Source organism: Canis lupus, chromosome 11 (genome assembly GCF_048164855.1).
Source record: "Canis lupus baileyi chromosome 11, mCanLup2.hap1, whole genome shotgun sequence".
NCBI classification, from domain to species: domain Eukaryota; kingdom Metazoa; phylum Chordata; class Mammalia; order Carnivora; family Canidae; genus Canis; species Canis lupus.
The window spans coordinates 14,223,289-14,245,208 of NC_132848.1; the positions used below are offsets into that span (position 1 = coordinate 14,223,289).

Below are 21,920 nucleotides of genomic sequence, written 5' to 3' on the forward strand. Positions count from 1 at the left end.
TATAAAAATATGATAGATCTTTGAAATATAAAGCAATTCAACATACTGGTCTTAAAATATTATAAGATTTTTCTGTTAAACTGGTAGAATTTAATTTAGTGAGAATTTGACAGGAATAGGGTTTAAATCAGTGAGTGAACAGTTGACAGATTTAAATACACTTTTTCACTGGACATGGTAATAGGATAGTGTTACAACTTTAGGACTGTTTCCTTAACACCCGGAGAAGGCCTAAACATTAACTTAGTCTGTGTTTATGCCTCAGAATCTCTTTTGCTTCAGGAGCTTTTCCTATCCTCAGTCCTGTTACTACAGTCTAAATTAGGCTGAGCGGGACAGCATTCTGGCTATAGAGACCCAGATTGAAGAAACTTTTATGATTATATTGGAGCATTTAACAGTTTTTCTTAATAATTTTAATAATACTAATTGTGGCATTTAACCCTTGGATTTTTTTAATCCAGTTTTATGTGTAAATTTTAATTACATAAAATTCTGATTTTGAATCCTATAGTCTGTTGGCTTATTTCTTTTATCAACTGCTTCAGAGAGAAGAGAACAAGAAGCTTTGTTTCTTTTCAGCTTCAGGTTTCACCCTCTTCCACTTTTGCCTCCAGACCCTTTCCAGAGAAAAAAAATAAAGGATGTTGTATGGTCATGGGAGCAAAAATTAATGTGATCGTTCAGAGAGAACTTTTTTTTTTTAAAGAAAATGGAAGGGAAAGAATGATCAGTGAAATGGAGCATATGTGGAAGCAGGAGACAGGATTTAGTAATGAAATGTCATTTGTGACTATGAGCTTGTAATTTTTAAGTGTTACATGTTTAGCAGCATAGATTAATCAAATTAGACTTTAAAATTCCAAATTTTAGCATTTAAAAATTATAGTTTTGTGTTCAAGATGTTAAAATGCTATAAAGTACCATATTCCCATTGTCTGAAATGCACTTTTTTCATATTATCTCTGAAATCAAATTATGTATCATAGTTTTTAATTGGCAAGTTAATTTTTTTTTTTTTTTGGTTAAATGGACCATTAAGTAACAATGTGTCTGACAGTGCCATCTTATATTCTGAATTATGCTTTCATACACTTCCATAAATGTTTAAATTATTTTTAAAATTGAGTTTTAACTAAATTTTAACTATTTTTAGGAAAATTGTTTCCAAGTCTTTACCTAAAAATATAATTTGGGAGGTTATTAACTAATTTTTAGGTTAAAACTATTCTCCGATAAGACAATTTTAAATCCCATCTTAGAGGACCTGAAGATGTGTATTAAAAGTTGATATATATTCAGAGTTTATAGTTTATTTATAACTGTAAATAATTCAGGAAAGATTACTTTCGTAACTTGAGACGCCGTATAAATTTCTGCTGTCTTTTTATTAGTAGTATCTTCTTTAAATTAAAAATTCATAAATTATAGTTGGTTTAGAAATGGTGGACATAATTTTATCTTTCACTCTTCATAATTTTAAATTGTAATCTGACTTTGAATGTTAAGAGTGTATTGTTTTACTATCACCAAAGTAATCTTGAGATAGTTTCTGAGATTCTTTGAATTATGGAACTGGGAGAAAAATAAAAAATTAACTAAAAGGCCAAATAAATTGGAAATGGTGTAAAACATTAACACATTATATAAAACAAAGATTAAAGAAAAGCTATAATGCAGGCCAAAACTAAGATAGAAAATTAAATTCTTCAAAAATTAAGAATATAAGATTGTAAGAATAATAGAATAATAAGAATTGAGAAGAAATCCAGGGGATGATTAAAATAGGCAAAGTAGAGGGGCACCTGGCTGGCTCAGTTGGTAGAGCATGTGACTCTTCGATCTTAGGGTTGTGGGTTTGAGCCCTACATTGGGTGTAGCTATTAATAAAAAATAAAATCTTTAAAAAAATAAAATAGGCAAAGTAGAACTGTTGGATTAAATTTTAATTTTTAAATGGAAGCGAGCTGATTTTTCTCATTTATAAATGAACAGTAATTAACTTTATTCATTCAGTGTATATTTATTGAGCGCCTACTATGTAATAGGTAACATAAACTGGGCTTTGCATCATACTCCCATGCTTCCCAACTTGCCAGACATGGGAACCCTATCTACACCACCCTACTTATACTCCCTAACCACCACCACCACCACCACCACCACCGACACACACACACACACACACACACACACACACACACACACACACATTTGTGTATGAGACAGGCCACAAGATTAGAAGTTCTTAGAGTTTCTGCTTCCACTGCCCTGTTTCAGATATGCTTCTGGTCATATGCAGGAGGCAAATGTTACCATCCTGTGTATAACTAAAGCTTCAAGCATCCAGATTCTACCTCTACTTTTGGATATAATGAAAAGAGCAGTTATGCCACAACACTCTCTCGTTAGCTAACAAGCTGTAACTTCAGAGTGCCATCCTTCACAGGAGAAATAATGTACCACCTTACTCCTTGTCTGTCTTAAGTCTCTAGGATTTGAGATTTTTATTATGCTAGCTACATATTACTTTGCTGCATTATTCATGAAATTCTTTTGCATGAAATTAGTCCACAAGTGTTCGTTGTACACCTACACATACCTAGTACAGTGCTGTGCATTATTTAGGAAGAAGGTACTGTCATTTCAAATTATATTATGGTTGGTCTTTAATAATCTCTTTAATGTTTGTAGAATCTGGGTCCCTGGCTGGCTCAAGTCAGTAGAGATCAATTTATAGTCTTAATCTCTGGGTCATGAGTTCAAGCCCCATATTGGGCATAGAGATTATTTTAAATAAAATATTTGTAGAATCAATAACTAATGTTCTTTCTCATTATTTAGATGGAAGTGAAAACGTGACAGGATTGGATCTTTCAGATTTTCCAGCATTAGCAGACCGAAACCGAAGGGAAGGAAGTGGTAACCCAACTCCATTAATAAACCCCTTGGCTGGAAGAGCTCCTTATGGTAATTAAGCTTTTTAACGATGGCTAATGGAAACTTTCCATTGCGCGCGCACACACACACACACACACACACACACACAAACACACACACATATATATGTTTTCTAATCAGAGTAGTATAGTTTTGTCAAAGCTGATATATGCAATGTGTGTTTTCCTCCCAGAATGCCATGATAGCAAAGTTAAATGGGAAAAACAGTTTGTACAGAAACCCCAAAAGAAATCCTCATTGGTATTCAGAGGTTATTTTCTTCTGGCATTTCTGCCTTAGTACACCCTCATGATCATTTGTGGTCTGCCTTTTCTTAATTCATCAGAGTTTTAAATAATACACTTCTACATTCTTAGTGATTAATACTGACTGACCACACATTGAAGTTTTTTTTAAGCCAATTTCTCAACCTCCACACTACTGACATTTGGGTCAGATAATTCCTTGTAAATAAAGGACTGTTCTGTGCATTATAGAATGTTTAGCAATATCCTTGGCTTCTGCCTACTTGATACCGATAATATCCCCCCCCCCCCATCACTGTGACAACTATAAGTGTCTCCACACAGTGACCAATGTCCCATGGGGGGGAAGTGCCTTCTGTTGAAGACTGCTGCTGTTCATGGATAGTTTATATAGACTCTTGGTCACAATTAAAACCCTTCCTCACTGTCTCTAATAAGAGATTTGACTAAGTGAAAAGAGGGGGCATGAAATATGTGTGGTAACGGTTTAGACATGAAAATAACATAACAACAATGCAGCCATATTCTTATATCCTTAGTTGTTTCCTTTTGGAAGAATCTGCTAGAGACCAGTAGCAGAAACAATGAACTTAAAGGGATCAGTTCATAACTTTTCTAAGAGTATTGTTTTTCCTGTTTTCATCCAAGAAGGATTTCTGTGCCTTTCAGAATATGAATACAAATAATATGTGAAAAAGGGAAATTTTATATTGTTAGTATTCTAAGGTTTCCAAATTAGTCTTCCAAAAATAACAAAAAAATGAACTGCCCTGGAAGTTGAGTACCTAGCTACTTGATTCTCAGTTCAGACTCTAATGTTTTTAACCTTTCCTCATAGGTCCATTTTTTCATCCCTTTAATCATTCCCGTTGCTCTCCTTGGACCAACTCTAGTTTCTCCATATCGTTCTTGAATTGTGGAGCCCCAAACTGGATATTGTTCTCCAATAAGGGCCTGACTAATGCCAAGTATAGTGGGAGGATTACTTCCCAGTTCTTGCATGTTTTACATCTATTACATGGAGTCCAAGAAAATCTGAAATAATATGGAGTTGTTTTATAATTGATTGCAATTTGCTCACTCTGTAAGTCACTTTCAAGTAGAATACTGACATGTTCTTTTAAAATTTATTTGTTCATTTGTATTTGACAATTAACTGGTGTTTATAATAGCTAGTCAAATATTTAAATCAAGCTTTAAAAAAATTTTAATAACTATTACCAATATCAAATTATGTTTTTAAGCATCTCTATATGACATTAGATTTAGAATTCTAGGATTACCACTTACTTCCCTTGTATTATTTTGTATATTGAGTTATTAATCAGTATATAAAAGTTTAGTTCTTCATTGTTGTCCTGAATACTAATTTTTTGAAGTGTGCTTTTATAGTGTAATATAAAAAAAATCCTTTTGGTACATTATCATAAGGAAAGTTAAGCTTTTATAATTTGTAGCAAAATATCATAAATATGAATTGCAATTCTCTGGATTATTTTCATTACATAGTTGGAATGGTAACAAAACCAGCAAATGAGCAATCCCAGGACTTCTCAATACACAATGAAGATTTTCCAGCATTACCTGGTTCCAGCTATAAAGATCCAACATCAAGTAATGATGACAGTAAATCTGTAAGTAACTGAGAATTACATATGTGAGTGATGTAGTTTTTTTCCCTTCAGATTTCTCTTGTATTAACAGTTTTATAGACCATATTAAGGACTTACTAAATACTATTACAAAATTGTTTATCTTGAATATCTGTAATAATCTAACTTCTGAAGAATGTGGAAAACCTTTATAACTTAGAAGATAGCCTATTTTTTTCCTATTTCATATAGGTTTGCAAATTTCTGTTGAACTTCTCAGAGTTAATTTAGACTTTTATTGTAGTCCCTGTCAGCTGGATCCCATGAAGTTTGATATTATAGCCTTCTAAGGAGCTGTGTTTTTCTTGAGTAAGTTTTCTCCTTGAAGAATCTTTATACACATTTTTATTCCTGTGTTGATTCAGCCAACTCAGCTTCTTCTTTCTGACTTAACAAATGTGTTTATTTCTTCCACATTTCACTGAAAATAGCTTTTTTTGTGTGATGGGAGTTTGTATATATTAAAATAATTGATAAAGAAGATTATTGGGTAAGAATTAAATATGAATTTAAAAAGTTTATATATTCTGACTTATCCTGGAGGTTTTTATGGTGATATTATAGGCAACATGCTATATTATTTTCTCTTCTAAATTAAAGTACTGAAGAGTGAAACTTGAGCCAGAAAGTTCTGAGATTTTTTTTCTGTGACTGAAGATCAGAGATAAATAAGAATATTTTCCATATATTTCTTGTCCTTTAAATACTCAAAAATTTTAAATACAGGATTTATTCATAAACGATGGGACAGTTGTGGAAACATAAAATTTCATGTAGAACTTGAAAAACAGGTAATAATTTACTACCAATTTAAATATAAAGAATGAATAGAAAGGTAACTAATGTGAACTTGAAATTTTTTACACTTAACAAATTTTAATGTCACATTTAATTTTTTTCATATTAGAATTTGAATACATCTGGCAAGACAACTTCAAGTACAGATGGACCCAAATTTCCTGGAGATAAAAGTTCAACAACACAAAATAATAACCAGCAGAAAAAAGGGATCCAGGTGTTACCTGATGGTGGGACTCTATAAAATATGTCAAAGATATTATAGAATTCATTTCTTTGCTTTTTCCTTAAAGATAAAATTCCTGTGCTCTTTTTATCCAGGTCGGGTTACTAACATTCCTCAAGGGATGGTGACGGACCAATTTGGAATGATTGGCCTGTTAACGTTTATCAGGGCAGCAGAGACGGACCCAGGAATGGTACATCTTGCGTTAGGAAGTGACTTGACAACATTAGGCCTCAATCTGAACTCTCCTGAGTAAGTTTCTTTTTCCCTTTTCTTCCACATTTGTATATAATAATTACTTGCAGATTTCTAGTTTTTAATTTCATGTGGTCAGATTGTATCACCTGCAGTCACTCATTATTGCTGTTATATTTTGACTCTTTCGGTCATTCCCTCTCACGTTAGCTTCTGGATCACTATCACTTGACAATATCATTTCTTTTTGGCAGTTTCATATATGTATGATCCTTCCAAAATCCTGAAATCATAACTCCTTGAGTTTCTTACCTCCAAAAATCTTACCCTCCACCATATCTTAGCTACTCACCGATTTAGTCATCATTTGACTTTGCCATAATCAGTAACTTCAGTTTCACTGTAATTTTGTCTATGCTCCCTTGCCACTTCCTGTTTTCCATCCTTCTCTTGTTCTGGCTCCTATAATCATTTGACTCCTTGGGATCTTCAGTCCCTTGATTCTTCTGCCTTTTCACTATTCCTCAACAACCTTCTCTTTCCCTCAGAACTCACTTCCTTTGTACCCAGTTAAATTCTGTGGTCACTCATAATTGCTTAGTTATATATACCCTTGGCTACTTTGCCCCTCTCTTGCTCTTTGTCATGATTGCATGGCAGAAACTACAACCGAAGTTATACTCTGACTTCCATTTTTTACCTCGGCTACTGAGCATGGCTACAGAAAAAAAAACCCAGCTTCACTGCCTGGTCTCACTTTACATTCATGGCCAGGAACCTCAAAAGTGGCCCTTAATTCCGCCACTCGTACTGGCATTCTTTTGTTCTCCTATGCAACTCTCACACTGAATCTCTTCAAACATCTAATTCCACCACCACCCCTCCTTACTCTCAAATGAAGACCTTGCTTTTTTTTCCCTCCTACCCCCAAAGTTTTTATTTAAATTCCAGTTAGATAACAGTGTAATATTAGTTTCAGGTGTAGAATTAAGACCTTGCATTTTTATTTCTACTTGACTAAGAAGGATGAAAATAATCAGAAGAGAATGTCAACTTAGTCCTGCCACCACATCTGTCTACCACTATCTGCACCCACCTTAGCTTGTCTTTATAGTTGATCCATGCTTTCTACATAAAACGTCTCTTGAAAACTCAAGGGCACGGCTCAAACAGTTTTTTATATTTTTGTTGGATCATTTCCATCAACACACAAATGGTGCTATTACTTCCTTTATGTTAAGAATGCCTTCTCTTTATCTAACTTCTTCTGTGAGTTACTGCCCTTATTTCTTTATTCTTATTTCTTGAAGAGCAAAACTCTACAAAAAAGCCATCTTTGAATCTCCCATTTGTCTTCTCCCATTCTCTGTTAAATCCATTTCAGTTGGATTTTGCCTCACCACTTCACTAAAATTTCTCTGTTTTAATGTTATTAAATTCAGTAGTCACTTGTAGAAACTTATCCTCCTTGACCTGTCAGCAGGTTGACATAGTGAATGCATTGCTCCATACGTCTCACTGCTTTTAACGGTTGCCACGCTGGTTTGAATTGCTGTCCTCTCTTGTCTGGGTTACTCCATTAGCCAATCACCAGATGTGCCTGGTTCTCTCTGTGTCCCTCACAGTCTCTTCTTTATTTATGAGTCAGGACAGTCCTTTTTGAATAGGTTGATCCTCTGCTCAATGCTCAGTGAGGGTTTGTGGTTTCATTATGATAAAAAACCTAAAATCTTTATGGGCCTGTTCATCTCTACAGGCATGATCTCCTACCCCCACCTCAACAGCTTCTCCCTTTGTTCAGTTCACTGTGTTCCAGCTTCTGGCCTTCCTGCTATACTTCAGACATGTCCGTCCTGTCTCTGCCTTACTTAACAGTTGCCCCTGCCTACAATAGTCTTTTGCCAGATAATTAGTATGGCTAACTCCCTCATATCTTTCAAATCTTTGTTCAGATCTCATCTTCTAAATGAGACCTAACCTGACTACCTTATTTAATGCAGCTAATCTCCTGTCCCTGCCCCTCCACCAACATAGAATGTTATTTATTATGCAAATTATTTCATCTACCTCTCTCTTACCTATCATCTTCAATCAGAAAATAAGGTACATGTTGTCAGTTACCTTCGTTTTGTTCACTGATGCATCCCAAGCACCTAGAACAGTGTCAGGCATATAATAGGCACTTAGTAAATATTTGGTGAATTTGAACTTTTGCTTTTAATAATTACTGACTTTTTTTTCCTGGCCATATAAATGGGAAAGTAATTTTACTTAGGGCCATGTTATTAATGAACTTAAAGCATTCTGCATTGAAGTTAAATATATATGTAAATATATATACATTTATATATATAGTTTATAACAGGATATATACAATATATGTGTATATATACACCTAGTTAACCTTGCTTCATTTTTCCTGTGTAAGTCATAGTAGACACGTGAAAAGAAATTAGAAAAAGATGCTCATTTTACTTCTAAAGTCATTGTTTTTCCTGATTTCCTGAAATAAAAATAGGAATTTTTTTTCTCTATACTCAGACTTGAGTTTTTGTTTTGTTTTGTTTTGTTTTGTTTTGTTTTCTCTCTTATTCAGAAATCTCTACCCCAAATTTGCATCACCCTGGGCATCTTCACCTTGTCGACCTCAAGACATAGGTAGGAAAATTTCTTTGTGTTCAGACCTTTTAAAAATATGTTTTTAACTGAGAATCAGTTAATAAGGCTTTTTTCATTTTATTATCCAGACTTCCATGTTCCATCAGAGTACTTAACGAACATTCACATTAGGGATAAGGTGAGTGTAGTTTATTATTCTCCTCAGTCAGCATGAATGTATCTATTTTTCAGGCACTGTTTTTCAGTTCAGATGGCATAAAATTTTTTGGAATAATTAGCAGTGGTCTCAGGGGTGGCTTTCATGTGTCCATTCAATTGTATAAAACAATTTTATTTCTATTTTTGTTTATCTTAAATATTTTGATAAGATCCTGGTTTATATTTAAAAAACACGGTTTAAAAACAAAACAATGGTAGGACTGGTAAAATATTTCTTAGAGTTATTATTAATAATGGTATAACCATGGTTGATGGGAATAAACAGTTTTGGAAAATTTGGTAAATTTCCTTCTGATATTTTCTTTCATACCCTTATCAATAAAATAATTTTTTTTACAAATATTACAGCGTTTTCAAGAGATCTATATATTTAAAAACTATGACATTTGGCTTCTTACCTAAAATTCTAGTTCTAAAGTAACTATTATCAAATTGCAATTTAAAAAATTTTTTACTCTATAAAAGAAAATGTTAAATACTTTTGTTTATAGGGAAGAACTCAGTGTTCATTTCTGTTAGAAATTGTATCGCTAGATTTTGGCCTTGTGGAAGGATAGAATTTATTTAAAATTACATGTTATACATATGTATATTAATATGTGTAACAATATGTATTATATGTTTATGAATAAATCTGAAATGTATTTTACATATAAAATATATATTAAAGTGATGGTGTTCTGTGTCTGTACCATCCAGTTGTGTGGTCAAATGGTTGTTGATTTTGTGGACAGGCAAGTAAAGAGCTATTTCTCAATGTCTTTTAATACTTGAGTAGATGGAAGACAAGAAGTATGAGATAGAACTAATTTTTTCTTTTGTGGACTGTGTGATTTTTCTGCCATCTCCCCCGTAGGGCTTTTTTGCTCCAATTACCTGAAGGTCCCAGAACCTTTTCTTACTTAGGGCAATTTAAGAAAAACCGATTTAGGAGAATTTGTCACCCTCAGAACTGCTGCTTAAAAGGGGATCATATGACTGGAGAGAAAAAGTATATTCTGAGATTGTAAAATGGTTAAATAAACATTTAGATACAGAATCAGGCAAAGAGAAAAAAGTGTTTTCATTTTGGTGAGCTTTTAAATGAAGGTTTATCCTAATACAAGACTTCAAGACTGTTAAACTCAATGTGCTGTAGTTTGGTTGGCAGTTAATGATTCTGCTTTTTGGAAGGACGTAAGGCAGTCATCTTGTAGTCATCCATTTAAACAAAATAAAGAGCTAGCTCTTTATGATTTTTGTACTTACCGTCTCTGATTTGCTAAAATACATAACCAACTGGTTTGTGAATCCCTGTCAGCTATAAATTCAATAACATTTCTTACAAGTTTTCTATGTATCAGGTAAGGTACATTCCTCTACAGATGTTATCAATTTCATTTACGTTCTTAGCAACCTTACAGGTCTCATTTCTGCATTTTATATGGAAGTTCAGAGACCTTAAATAACTTGGACATGGTCATATTTGTAAGTAATGGAACCGGAACTTGAATATAAGTCCTGCATCTCTGAGCACTGGTTCCACTATTACTACCATGTTGGGTGTTAGTAAGACCTCGAGTAAACCAACATTTGGTCTTGGTTGGAAGTTTTTATATACCTTTTTATCCTATTAGTACATAAAATAGATGTACCAGAAATAATTGTTAAATGACCTCAGTTATTTAAATGATAAAACCCTTCCTTAAAAGCATAACTACCTGCAGAATCATGTAATGACAGTTACCTGCTACAAAGAAAAGAGTTTCTGTTTATCTTTTTACTTGTACTTCAGTGGTAGCAATGTGTTGGGATTGTCAAACTTATTTTACACTTCAGAATAATTGATTTCTCTTTTCCAGCTGGCTGCAATAAAACTTGGCCGATATGGAGAAGACCTGCTCTTCTATCTCTATTACATGAATGGAGGAGACGTATTACAACTTTTAGCTGCAGTAGAGCTGTATGTTCAAAGTATTTTTAAACACTTTTGTATTACAGTGGATCTTGTTTATTCTGAAAGCTTTTCTTTTAAATGATGGTGATAGTTTTTATCTTTCATTCTTAAAGCAGAAATATTTCCATCAAGGAATAGTTTGTTGTTTGTTTTTACAACAGAAAAATAAAGTTAATTTAGATTGAAAGTTGATACTATTATGGTTAATGGTCACTGTATACATAAAAAGAATTACTTCAGATTTAATAATCCTAAATTTGTAAGAAGACAGAATTGACTCATGAATTTGGTGAGTCTAATTTTTATAAATATGTTAAGTATAAGATATGGTTCATAACTGTGGCTCATCTTCTTGTGGAATTACATGTTAATGATGGTGAATTTCATCATTTATTGAACATCTGTTTAGAGTATTATATGGGCAAGGCACTGCATACATCTTATGTATTTTTAAGTGTTGATGAAGTCCACATCCCTTATCAGAAGCCTTTTGGCCAACTTAAATATTAGCATTAAGAAGTTGGTCCATTGGATATGTTTTATTCCTGAGCATTTCTGCTTTTACCTGATGCTCTAAGAATAAATTTTTGTCATTGCTCATTTGTCCCATTGGTAATATATTTTGTTGCCATAGACTATTTTATTAATCATGCTTATAGTAAAGTAAATTGTTCTTAAAAATTTATGATGTTATGGGGCACCTGACTAGCTTAGTCGGTAGAGCATGTGACTCTTGATCTTGGAGTCATGAGTGCAAGCCCCAGGGTGGACATAGAGCTTACAAAAAGAAAACTTATGATGTTATGAATGAGAGACCTACTTTTTATAGATTTAAGTATTTTATGATATTCCTAATAACATTTCTATAGATGGACTTGGATCAGATGCTTTTATGTAAAATTCACTGTGTTGATGATAAGCTGTTTTTTATTTCTCTATTGAGAATTTGTTTTCTCCCATGTTTTCCCTTACATTTTTTTGTAACATAGCAATTGTTACCTGTTCTTTTTAATTTATTTATAAGTAAATAAATTCATTTAGTCATTCATCGATCCCATACCGGCAGTTCTGTCTCATATCTTATTTATGCCTAAAAATTACCTCACTGTGTTAGTAGGAAGGTATTTGTTTACATGGAGGTTTGTGCTCCCAGAGATGTTTTTTCTGGTGCATTTACTTCCTTTGGATGTTATTTCCCCAATTTACAAGTGATATAAATCCTCGTTGATTCTTGCATGAATTCTAATGGATATCCTTTGGCTTTTGAGAATTTAGGATCAATGAGATTTGAATAAAACTTAAAAGTAATACATTCATTAAGAATTTTTAAAATGGATATTGTATTTTCAACATAGTTACAAAATTATATGAATTTAAATAGATAAAAAGACTGATTTTGTTCTTATAAAATAATAGAAATAGTTGGTGTTTTTGTTTGTTTTAATAGATTATCTCAATTTCTATTGAATGTTAAGAATGAGAAAGGAGTGAAATTTCTGGAACACAATGTATCTTTATTTGGTCTGCCTAGGTTTTTATCACATTGCTTATAGAGCTTTTAATATCTCGTTATGTTTGCATAAAAAAGTCTCTTCAGTTAAATGAAGATGTATGTATTAAGTAACAAGTGTGATTTCTGGACAAATTAAGAAAGTATTTTCCTGTATTTCACTAGAATTGTATTTAATAACAATAAAAGTCAGGGTAAAAAGCACCTATATTTATGTTTTATGTATAATTATTTTCTGAGAAAATTTTTTTAAAATGTAGAAAATGTTTGGTGTGAGCCACAGGAAAAATTAATTGTCTTTTTCTCTTAAAAATTGAAGTTTTAACCGTGATTGGAGATACCACAAAGAAGAACGAGTATGGATTACCAGGGCACCAGGCATGGAGCCGACAATGAAAACCAATACGTATGAGAGGGGAACATATTACTTCTTTGACTGTCTTAACTGGAGGAAAGTAGCTAAGGTATATTTTTTTCCATGTGCAAATGTGTAAATGTGTAAATCTAGATTTTAAAAAGAAGTATCCTCTTTTATCTGTTTATATTTACTAATACATCCATCCCAATAATGTGCCAGATACCTGCTAATAAGTTTTTTGTCTTCACTTCCTTGGCTTGATTTAAACTCTAGGAGAGTATACGGAAACAACTCAATTCACCCATAGTTAGGAAAATGATTGAACTTGGTAAGAAATTCTGTAATTTTTCACAAGCTTTGGTAACATTTGAAATATTTTTATGTCAGTTCAGTTGTAAAATAAAGATCACCCTCTTGCCATCCCCGTCATGTATTCTTATATTATTTTAAGCAAGTAGGAGATTTTTCTAAAACTGGTATATAAACATAATAAATAGGCTTTTTATAATACTTGCCTCATTGCAAGAAAAATGCTTTTTATTTGCAAGTGATATAAAGAAAGAAAATTCTAAGTAGTAACCATGATTGTTCCTATGACTACTAAGCTGAATATTGGAGGGAGGCGGGCTGTGGAAAAGTTGCTGTTTATGTTTTGGTTTGCAACTTTTCCTTACAAAAACACCTAACAAAGACCCATCTGCGAAATTTTCATCAGTGTCGTAACAGATTTCACATTTGTATGTAGTATTTTATGTATACATTTAGTCTACCTAGTAGAGAATGTAACAAGTGTTGTCATTTCATTACTCCAGGATTTCTCTGAATGCCTTTTCCATTGAGGATCCTTAGGATTAAAAACTAAAGAGGTAGTTTTATTTGTTCTCAATAAATTTAAATAGAAGAAAACTATTTCTTCGTAGTTCATTGGATGATTCTTTAGCTGTCGGCTTGGGCTTCTTTTTTTTATCTTTTGAATTAACTTCAATAAATTAATATGGGAAAATTTTTAACAAGACAGTCTGAAATGGTTACCAGATCTTTATCGCAAAGATGTTTTATATCACAAGATTTCATGGAAAACTTGAAAAAAGATAGAAAAACATGAGCCCAACTAAAAACACCAGACCAGGCACATACAAAAGGTTAAATCTTTTTTTATTACTATTTTTGGGTGTCAATGGTAAATGTCTGTCCATCTGAAACCAAGTCCATATACCACAATACTGTATTCAAGTTATTTTAACAATTAATACACATATCTTGATTTCAAAAGGTAGATCCACGATCTCACCTTTTAAGTAGAAATAATTACTTCCATTACAAATAGCACAAGACACATTGTGTGTTACCTGTTAAGATGTATAGTGTAGTAGAAAGCAATAACTTGTATCATAGATTTGAATTTAACTCCTGTTTTGGCTGTTTATGTTTTGACCATATGCAAGTTTCTTTTCCATGCCTGTTTCCTTCTCTTTTCAATTGAAATCATATTTGCTTCTAGATTGTCATGAAGATTAAATGAGATTTTATACACCCACACACACATTTGCACGTGTGCACACACACTGAGCACAGTGCTTTGTACATATCGGGTATTTTATACATGGGAGTAGTTGTGGTAGTTTGTTGCTGTTTTTATTGTTGTTATTACAGCTAATTACTCTTCAAAGATGGAAAAATTATAACTGTTGTTAGGTCAGGTCAGTGGTTCTCAAACTTTAGCTTCCATCAGAATTACCTGTCAGCTTTATTAAAAAAATAGGTTGCTGAGTCATACCTCTATTGTTTATGATTTAATAAGTCTATGATGGGACCTGAGGATTTCCATTTCTTACAAGTTCCTAAGTGATGCCAATGATTTAGCTCGTCTTTAGAGCCATACTTGGAGAACTTCTCAGTCATTTGAGTATACAGGAAAGAAAAATGTATCTTTGGAGGGGAAAAGAGTCCGTTAGTAAATAACTGACGTTTTCTCCATTCTCTGTGAAGCTTTTTGATCAATATCACTTTAAGTTATTCCATACTTCTATATGCAAAAATGAATGGATGTTTGGAGTAGATTGATGTATCACTTTAGTTAACTTTTAGTTCAATATATATGACAGATCTTCCTATGTGAAAAAAAGTTTTCCCACAAAATTAAATATTCAGAAGCAACTTAAACATTAATAGGCCTGTTTTACTTTTCCATCAAAAAGAATTCCCCAGTCAAGTAAATGTCATTTTAAAGAAAAGCATGTGTGTATGCGCACATGTGTGTAAATATGTAGTGTGCGTATATAAAGTAATTTTACCCAGATTTATCTGATGATCTGTACAGTTGAACTTTTGTCTTCTTAACCTTTTACCTTTATAATTTTTAGCTCTGAAGTTGGAAAATAAAATTTGAGAAATACCATAAAACTGTTTCTTTAAGAAATCTCTCTTGAAGTAATTGCTGGCCACTGGTACTGACACTTTTCATCAAAATAATTTCCTAACAATGAAAGCATACAAGATTATTGGTTTAAGTATTATACGGAGCTCACTTCTTTGTTATATTAAAATACAGATTCATGAACTTAAAACTTTTAAGTTGTATTCACAGAATAAACTTTTCCCAATGGCTTCTGGTTTTTTTGTTTGTTTTAAAGATGTTTTCAGTGTTTTCTCAGAAATTGTTTAGGAGTTAAGTTCAATTTATAATGTATTAACAGAGTTTATCAAACTACAGATAATCCCTTAAAAGGCCATATCCCAAGTTAACCTCAGAGTTTCTACCTGTAAAGTGGGTGTGGTTTACTACTCACAGGTAAAGAACATGAATTATTAAGTAACTTCAACTTACTGTAAGAAGTGTGCAGTCTGAATTAGTATTATAAGTAATAGCTTGATGTTATCATTTTGTCTTTGAAAAGTATTGACCTGATCTAGAATGTAATTAGGTCTCCATTTCACAGTGTCTTATAGGAGTTTTTTCTGTATTGCAAATACTTAATATTTTCAGAGAATTTAAGAATTGTTAGAAATTCAATGATTTAAATTGGAAGTATTTTTTACCCCTAAAAATTAGGATCTACCCTATTATTCATTTATAGTGGTTTTTTTTTTTTTTTTTTTTTAAGATTTTATTTATTCATGAGAGACAGAGAGGCGGAGACACAGGCAGAGGGAGAAGCAGGCTCTGGGCCGAAGGCCACACTAAACCACTGAGCCACCCAGGCTGCCCTCATTTAAAGTGCTTTTTATGTCAGTAATGTGTACATAAAAGTTTTGACATTGTTTATTCTTCCCTTTTAGTCTTGTCAGCAGGCTATGTGGTCTACTCTATGTAATTTAACTAGAATTACTCAGTATCTCATTAATTTAAAAATAGTGGTCATTCAGGTTGTACATGTATTCTTAATTAAGTGTAGAATTTTTAAAATAATTTCATCCACAGAATCTTCAGGTGATGGAAGCTACTCTATGATCAGTAACTTTCTCATACTAAAGACTTAAAAATTGAAGAATTCTTTCAGCCTGACTTTACCTTGTGGATCCAGCAGTGAATAGGATTTCTATTAATGCTTAGAATTTTTTTTTAATTTATTTTTTATTGGTGTTCAATTTACTAACATACAGAATAACCCCCAGTGCCCGTCACCCATTCACTCCCACCCCCCGCCCTCCTCCCCTTCTACCACCCCTAGTTCGTTTCCCAGAGTTAGCAGTCTTTACGTTCTGTCTCCCTTTCTGATATTTCCCACACATTTTTTCTCCCTTCCCTTATATTCCCTTTCAATATTATTTATATTCCCCAAATGAATGAGAACATATAATGTTTGTCCTTCTCCGACTGACTTACTTCACTCAGCAGAATTTTTTATAATATCACAGGTGGATGGAAATGTGATTTTTTTTCCCCATTAGATACACATTAGTGTTTATACTTTAATCAATAATATGTACTTTTCTTCAAAGCAGTAAAAATTATTTCTAGTAAGTATAAGATAGTTGGCAACTTCCTAAAATTTGGAGGATTAATCTTTTTTTTTTTTTTTTAATTTTTATTTATTTATGATAGTCACAGAGAGAGAGAGAGAGAGAGGCAGAGACACAGGCAGAGGGAGAAGCAGGCTCCATGCACCGGGAGCCTGACGTGGGATTCGATCCCGGGTCTCCAGGATCGCGCCCTGGGCCAAAGGCAGGCGCTAAACCACTGCGCCACCCAGGGATCCCTGGAGGATTAATCTTAAAGAGAAAGCCAGCATTTTTGAGAATTTGAGAAAATATTCCTCCAGTGTATATTTCTCTGTCATTCAGTCAGTGATGACATTAATGTTTTTGTAAAAATTTCATTTGATCATCTGAATCCAGTACATGTATTTCAGTTCTGCGTATAGTGACCTTTTGAAAATGTGTAGCCTAATATGATTAATAGAAAAACTCAGATTTAAGAGTGGTTTTAAAGAAGTATCTAAAGCTCTTTTTCACCTTTTTAAATCATTAAACTGTAATATTTTGTTCCTAAAACAAATGATAAAAGCTTGTGTTTATTAATTCATCAGCCATTAATTACACACTTGCTAGGGGCATGGCACTATTCTAGGCAGTATGTAATGGTCTACAAAACCTCTTTTTGTCCCTACTGATGATACAGAGGTTGTGTGTGTACATATAACGAAAGTGTACAAGAGGTGTTACCAATAATCAAAAAGCTAGAGAACAAAGAGATACCAGTATATACTGTTAAGATTCATATATTTTAAAAAGAATAAAAACACATAGAAAACCAAAACAAAGATGAAAAAAAAAAGGAAGACAAAATTTAACTTAATTTCTGAATGTGATATATGAGCTTTTAAATTATACTAAGACATTTATTATGCTCCCTAGGTTTAAACTGACCTTCCTAGGGGTGAAAAATATGTGCATTGGTCAAATTACTCTAGTTTAAATTCCTATAATACTGTGTAGTTCACCAATGTATAATACAGACAGGATAACTGAACAGGATTTATGTAACCTAGTGGGGCCTATGATTTGTTACAGTTACAAATAGACATTTCCCCCCTGCAACTACACATATTTGATTTCTAAATTGCCAATTTTAATTTCTAAAGAGTAATATATAACAATATTTTCTTCACTCATTTTGATACTTTTTTTTTTTTTCATTTTGATATTCTTAAGCCAGACAATAAATTGTTTTTAAAACTTAGGGGTAGGAAGAGAGAGAGTGGTGCCTACACAGTGCATTAGCTGGGTGATGGTGATTCTAGAGTTTGTTAGTTTTAATGATGAGCACGTAACCCATGTGCCTTAGTTAACTCTGTCCTATAAAGTAAACCTTTTTAGATTAAGGTCATTATAGTGTCCCTTATTTAAGAACATTTGTCAGAACTAAATTTTTTGAACATTTCTGCATAAGGGATGTAATGAAGTAAATTTATTTGGATCTTGCACTAGAACTATTAAAAATAATGTGTTAACACCAGAAAGTCATGGGCTTTGGTGCCACAAAGGTCAGGATCATCCTAATCCTTGATCTTCCATTTACGGAATGATTTGAGCAGGTTACCTAGGAGCCTCACTTCTTCAGGTGCAAAATGAAGATATTGATACTTATTTTACAGAGTCATCGGAAAGATTAGAATAAAATTAGCTGTGTCTCTAGTTTGGGCACCTCTTAACTAGGTTTTCAGTTGTAATATTCTTAAATTTTAAAGACTTGGTTTTAGATCTTAAAATTTAATCATTATGACCTAAGTTTTTTTTTTTTTTTTCTTAAGTTTTCATTTTACTTTAATACTGGGACTATCCATTTTAATTTTTGGGGGGTGGGGGGTGACGACTATCCATTTTAGAATCCATTTGAAACAAGATAGACATGGCAAAGTATGTTAGCCCATAGTGCTAACTACTGGTTGGCTTTTTAAAATACATAGTATATATTGAGGTTCATAAATTTTTAAACGGGATTGATTTAGTTTGTACTATAATTGAATTCAAATTATAGAATTAGTGATTTTAGAACCTCTTGCTTTTTGGATTTGCAAAGGTATGTTCTTTGTTTCCTTTTTTTTTTTTTTTAAGATTTTATTTATTTCTGCATGAGAGACACAGAGGCAGAGACCCAGGCAGAGGGAGAAGCAGGCTCCATGCAGGGAGCCTGATGTGGGACTCAATCCCGGGACCCCCGGAGTCATGCCCTGAGCCAAAGGCAGACGCTCAACCACTGAGCCACCCCAGGCGTCCCAGTTTTTTGTTTCTTTAAAATGCAGAATTATCTTCTGCATCTCTCATGATCTTAAGTTTCATCATGAAGAAATTACTTCACCGTTCTTAAGTTTTAAAACTCTTATGAAGTTCATGTATTTTGAAAGTTTAATTAAAATGAGTTGTATAGTGTTCAGATGTGCTTAACAGCACATCTGTCTATTTTGAGTGGCAGTTATATCTTTTCAGTGTTGTAGATTGGGAAGTCTGGAGATATGGGAGTTCATTGTATTCTCCAGATTTAATAAGGTTAGCATAGTCTTATATGTTTGCTTTATTTTTAAAAAGTAGGTGTAATAATTACAAATTGGAAAAACTATTTTGGGGAAAAGGAATTTATTTTTTTATGTCATTGAAGGTTGGCTTTTAAGTATCCTGTAATTTTTATTACAGTGCTTTTTATTAACAATATAGTAATTGCTGCTCAGACTTTAACTTTTGAGCAAAAAAGTGCCTAGTTTCAATGGTTATAAAGTAGATGTTCATGAGTAGTCTTTTACACAGAAAATCTGTATTTTTGCATTTATTAGCTAGAAGCTACAGCACATAACTTTTCTTCAAGCTGTATTTTAGTTAGAGGGAAAGAAGTTGGTGCATCTGTGTTTGTGTTCATTCTCCTACATGTAGGTATTTTGTTCATCTAGTAAAATATGTTTTGACAAAAATTTGAGATCAGAGGGAGAGGAAATCATCTAAATTCTTAAATTTGGTTTTATAGGAGTTTCATCTGGAATACGACAAATTAGAAGAACGGCCTCACCTGCCATCCACCTTCAACTACAACCCTGCTCAGCAAGCCTTCTAAAAAAAAAAAAAAAAAAAAAAAAAAGACTTCCCTTTTCTTGGGGTATGGCTGTCTCAGCACAATACTCAACATAACTGCAGAACTGATGTGGCTCAGGCACCCTGGTTTTAATTCCTTGAGGATCTGGCAATTGGCTTATGCAAAGGGTCACCATTTGAGGTCCTGCCTTACTAATTATGTGCTGCCCAACAACTAAATTTGTAATTTGTTTTTCTCTAGTTCAAGCAGGGTCTGAATTTTTTTCATTTATTTTCTTTTTTTTGCCAGCAGACAGACTTGGGTCTGTAAAGACAAGCAAGTACACTGACAGAAGTTTACCATTTAGTTTCTAAAATGTAAAAAAGAAAACCCACAAAAGACTCAACAGAATTAGACCGCAAAATTTGCATTGTTCATTGTAGCACTATTGGTAATAAAATAACAAATGTTTGTGCATTTTTATGTGAAGATCCTTCTCGTATTTCATTTGGAAAGATGAGCAAGGTCTGCTTCCTTCATTTTACTTCCCCTTCTGTTTTTGAAAGGCAGTTTCGCCAAGCTTAACGCAAGAATATCTGACTGTTTAGAAGAAAGATATTGCCACAATCTCTGGATGGTTTCCAGGGTTGTGTTATTACTGAGCTTCATCTTTCCAGAATGAGCAAAACACTGTCCAGTCTTTGTTACGATTTTGTAATAAATGTGTACATTTTTTTTAAATTTTTGGACATCACATGAATAAAGGTATGTATGTACGAATGTGTATATATTATATATATGACATCTATTTTGGAAAATGTTTGCCCTGCTGTACCTCATTTTTAGGAGGTGTGCATGGATGCAATATATGAAAATGGGACATTCTGGAACTGCTGGTCAGGGGACTTTGTCGCCCTGTGCACTAAAGGGCCAGATTTTCAGCAGCCAAGGACATCCATACCCAAGTGAATGTGATGGGACTTAAAGAAGTGAACTGAGACAATTCACTCTGGCTGTTTGAACAGCAGCGTTTCATAGGAAGAGAAAAAAAAAAGATCAATCTTGTATTTTCTGACCACATAAAGGCTTCTTCTCTTTGTAATAAAGTAGAAAAGCTCTCCTCACTGCAGTGTTGACTTTGATTTGAAATTGTGAAATTATTTCTGCAACATGAAAAATAGACCCCCTAAGACCTTCAAGTTTTACAAAGCATCTAAATGAAATGGTGTGATTATACAATTTAAAACTTAGTCTTTTTTTTCAGCTTTTGACAAGTAGTTTGATGGAACCATACATCATTTTACTTGTAGATTAAAAATGGAGATGTATTTTTAGTTATTAACTGAGTCAAAAGAGAAATTAATTTTTAATAATTATGGCTGCATTAGAAATAAAACTTCCTGAACACTCATGGAACCCAGTCAAAATACGTTTGTGAGAAATTTATGAGACAAAACTTGATAAACCTTTGGGATTTATCTTTAAGAAGTAATACGCAAGTTAAGGTAAGCCAAAAACAGGGATGAGGGTAGACTTTACCTCCGGTTTGCTGGCCTGGATATTTCACATTTACAAGTTGATGGATACTTTTTCATCTAATGGCAAATACTGTATTTAAAAATGTCTAAAGACTGAAGCTACAAACACTAGAGATAGTAAAAAAGGCAGTGAGTTTTGATTTTCTAAATTTTCATTTTTAACCTATTTTTCTATGGAGAGTGAAAGTTTGTTGACATTTACCAAATCATGTTTGAAAATGAAACATGTATGACATTGCTGTGTTTGTGTATCAGGAATATGAAATAACTTTAAGATTTACCTTTTTCTATGTATTTTGAGATAATGGAGAAACTGACATAAAAATATCAGGATTTTTTTAACCTTTCAGATTTAAACCAAAGCATCTCCTCTATAAGAAAGATGGCACTTATATAATTGTAGTTTTAATAACTGTTGTGCACAAAACCTTCTCACATATTTGACACAAACCAGAATCAAATCCTAGACATTGATTTCTTTAAAAAAAAAAAAAAAAAAGCATTACAGTTTTTCACAATAATTGACTTTGTAAAGTGTAACTTTTCCTACAAAACCATCAAACAGTTAAAAAGAAAAGGGAAGAGATCTTTATTTTTATGAATACAAACATAACAGTATAAAGTGTCACCATGATCATGATTGGTACTTTTGTGAATGAC

At 32.9% G+C, this 21,920-nt stretch overlaps 1 protein-coding gene across 7 annotated transcripts in view; it reads left to right on the forward strand.

Annotated features, from left to right (window-relative positions):
* CNOT2 (CCR4-NOT transcription complex subunit 2) overlaps nt 1-20,846 on the forward strand; it is a 116,274-nt gene extending 95,428 nt beyond the window's left edge. For 6 of the 7 annotated variants that reach the window (XM_072843256.1, XM_072843261.1, XM_072843255.1 and 3 more), the window contains 9 exons: nt 2,845-2,970; nt 4,716-4,840; nt 5,766-5,886; nt 5,978-6,134; nt 8,674-8,735; nt 8,825-8,874; nt 10,757-10,857; nt 12,681-12,825; nt 19,678-20,846. In XM_072843256.1, coding sequence (XP_072699357.1) covers nt 2,845-2,970; nt 4,716-4,840; nt 5,766-5,886; nt 5,978-6,134; nt 8,674-8,735; nt 8,825-8,874; nt 10,757-10,857; nt 12,681-12,825; nt 19,678-19,764 — 974 coding nt within the window. In that variant the 3' untranslated portion in view covers nt 19,765-20,846. Of the gene's footprint in view, nt 1-2,844; nt 2,971-4,715; nt 4,841-5,765; nt 5,887-5,977; nt 6,135-8,673; nt 8,736-8,824; nt 8,875-10,756; nt 10,858-12,680; nt 12,826-13,531; nt 13,586-19,677 lie in introns of all 7 variants that reach the window. The other variant, XM_072843260.1, reaches the window with a different exon arrangement.
* The last annotated feature ends 1,074 nt before the right edge of the window (nt 20,847-21,920 follow it).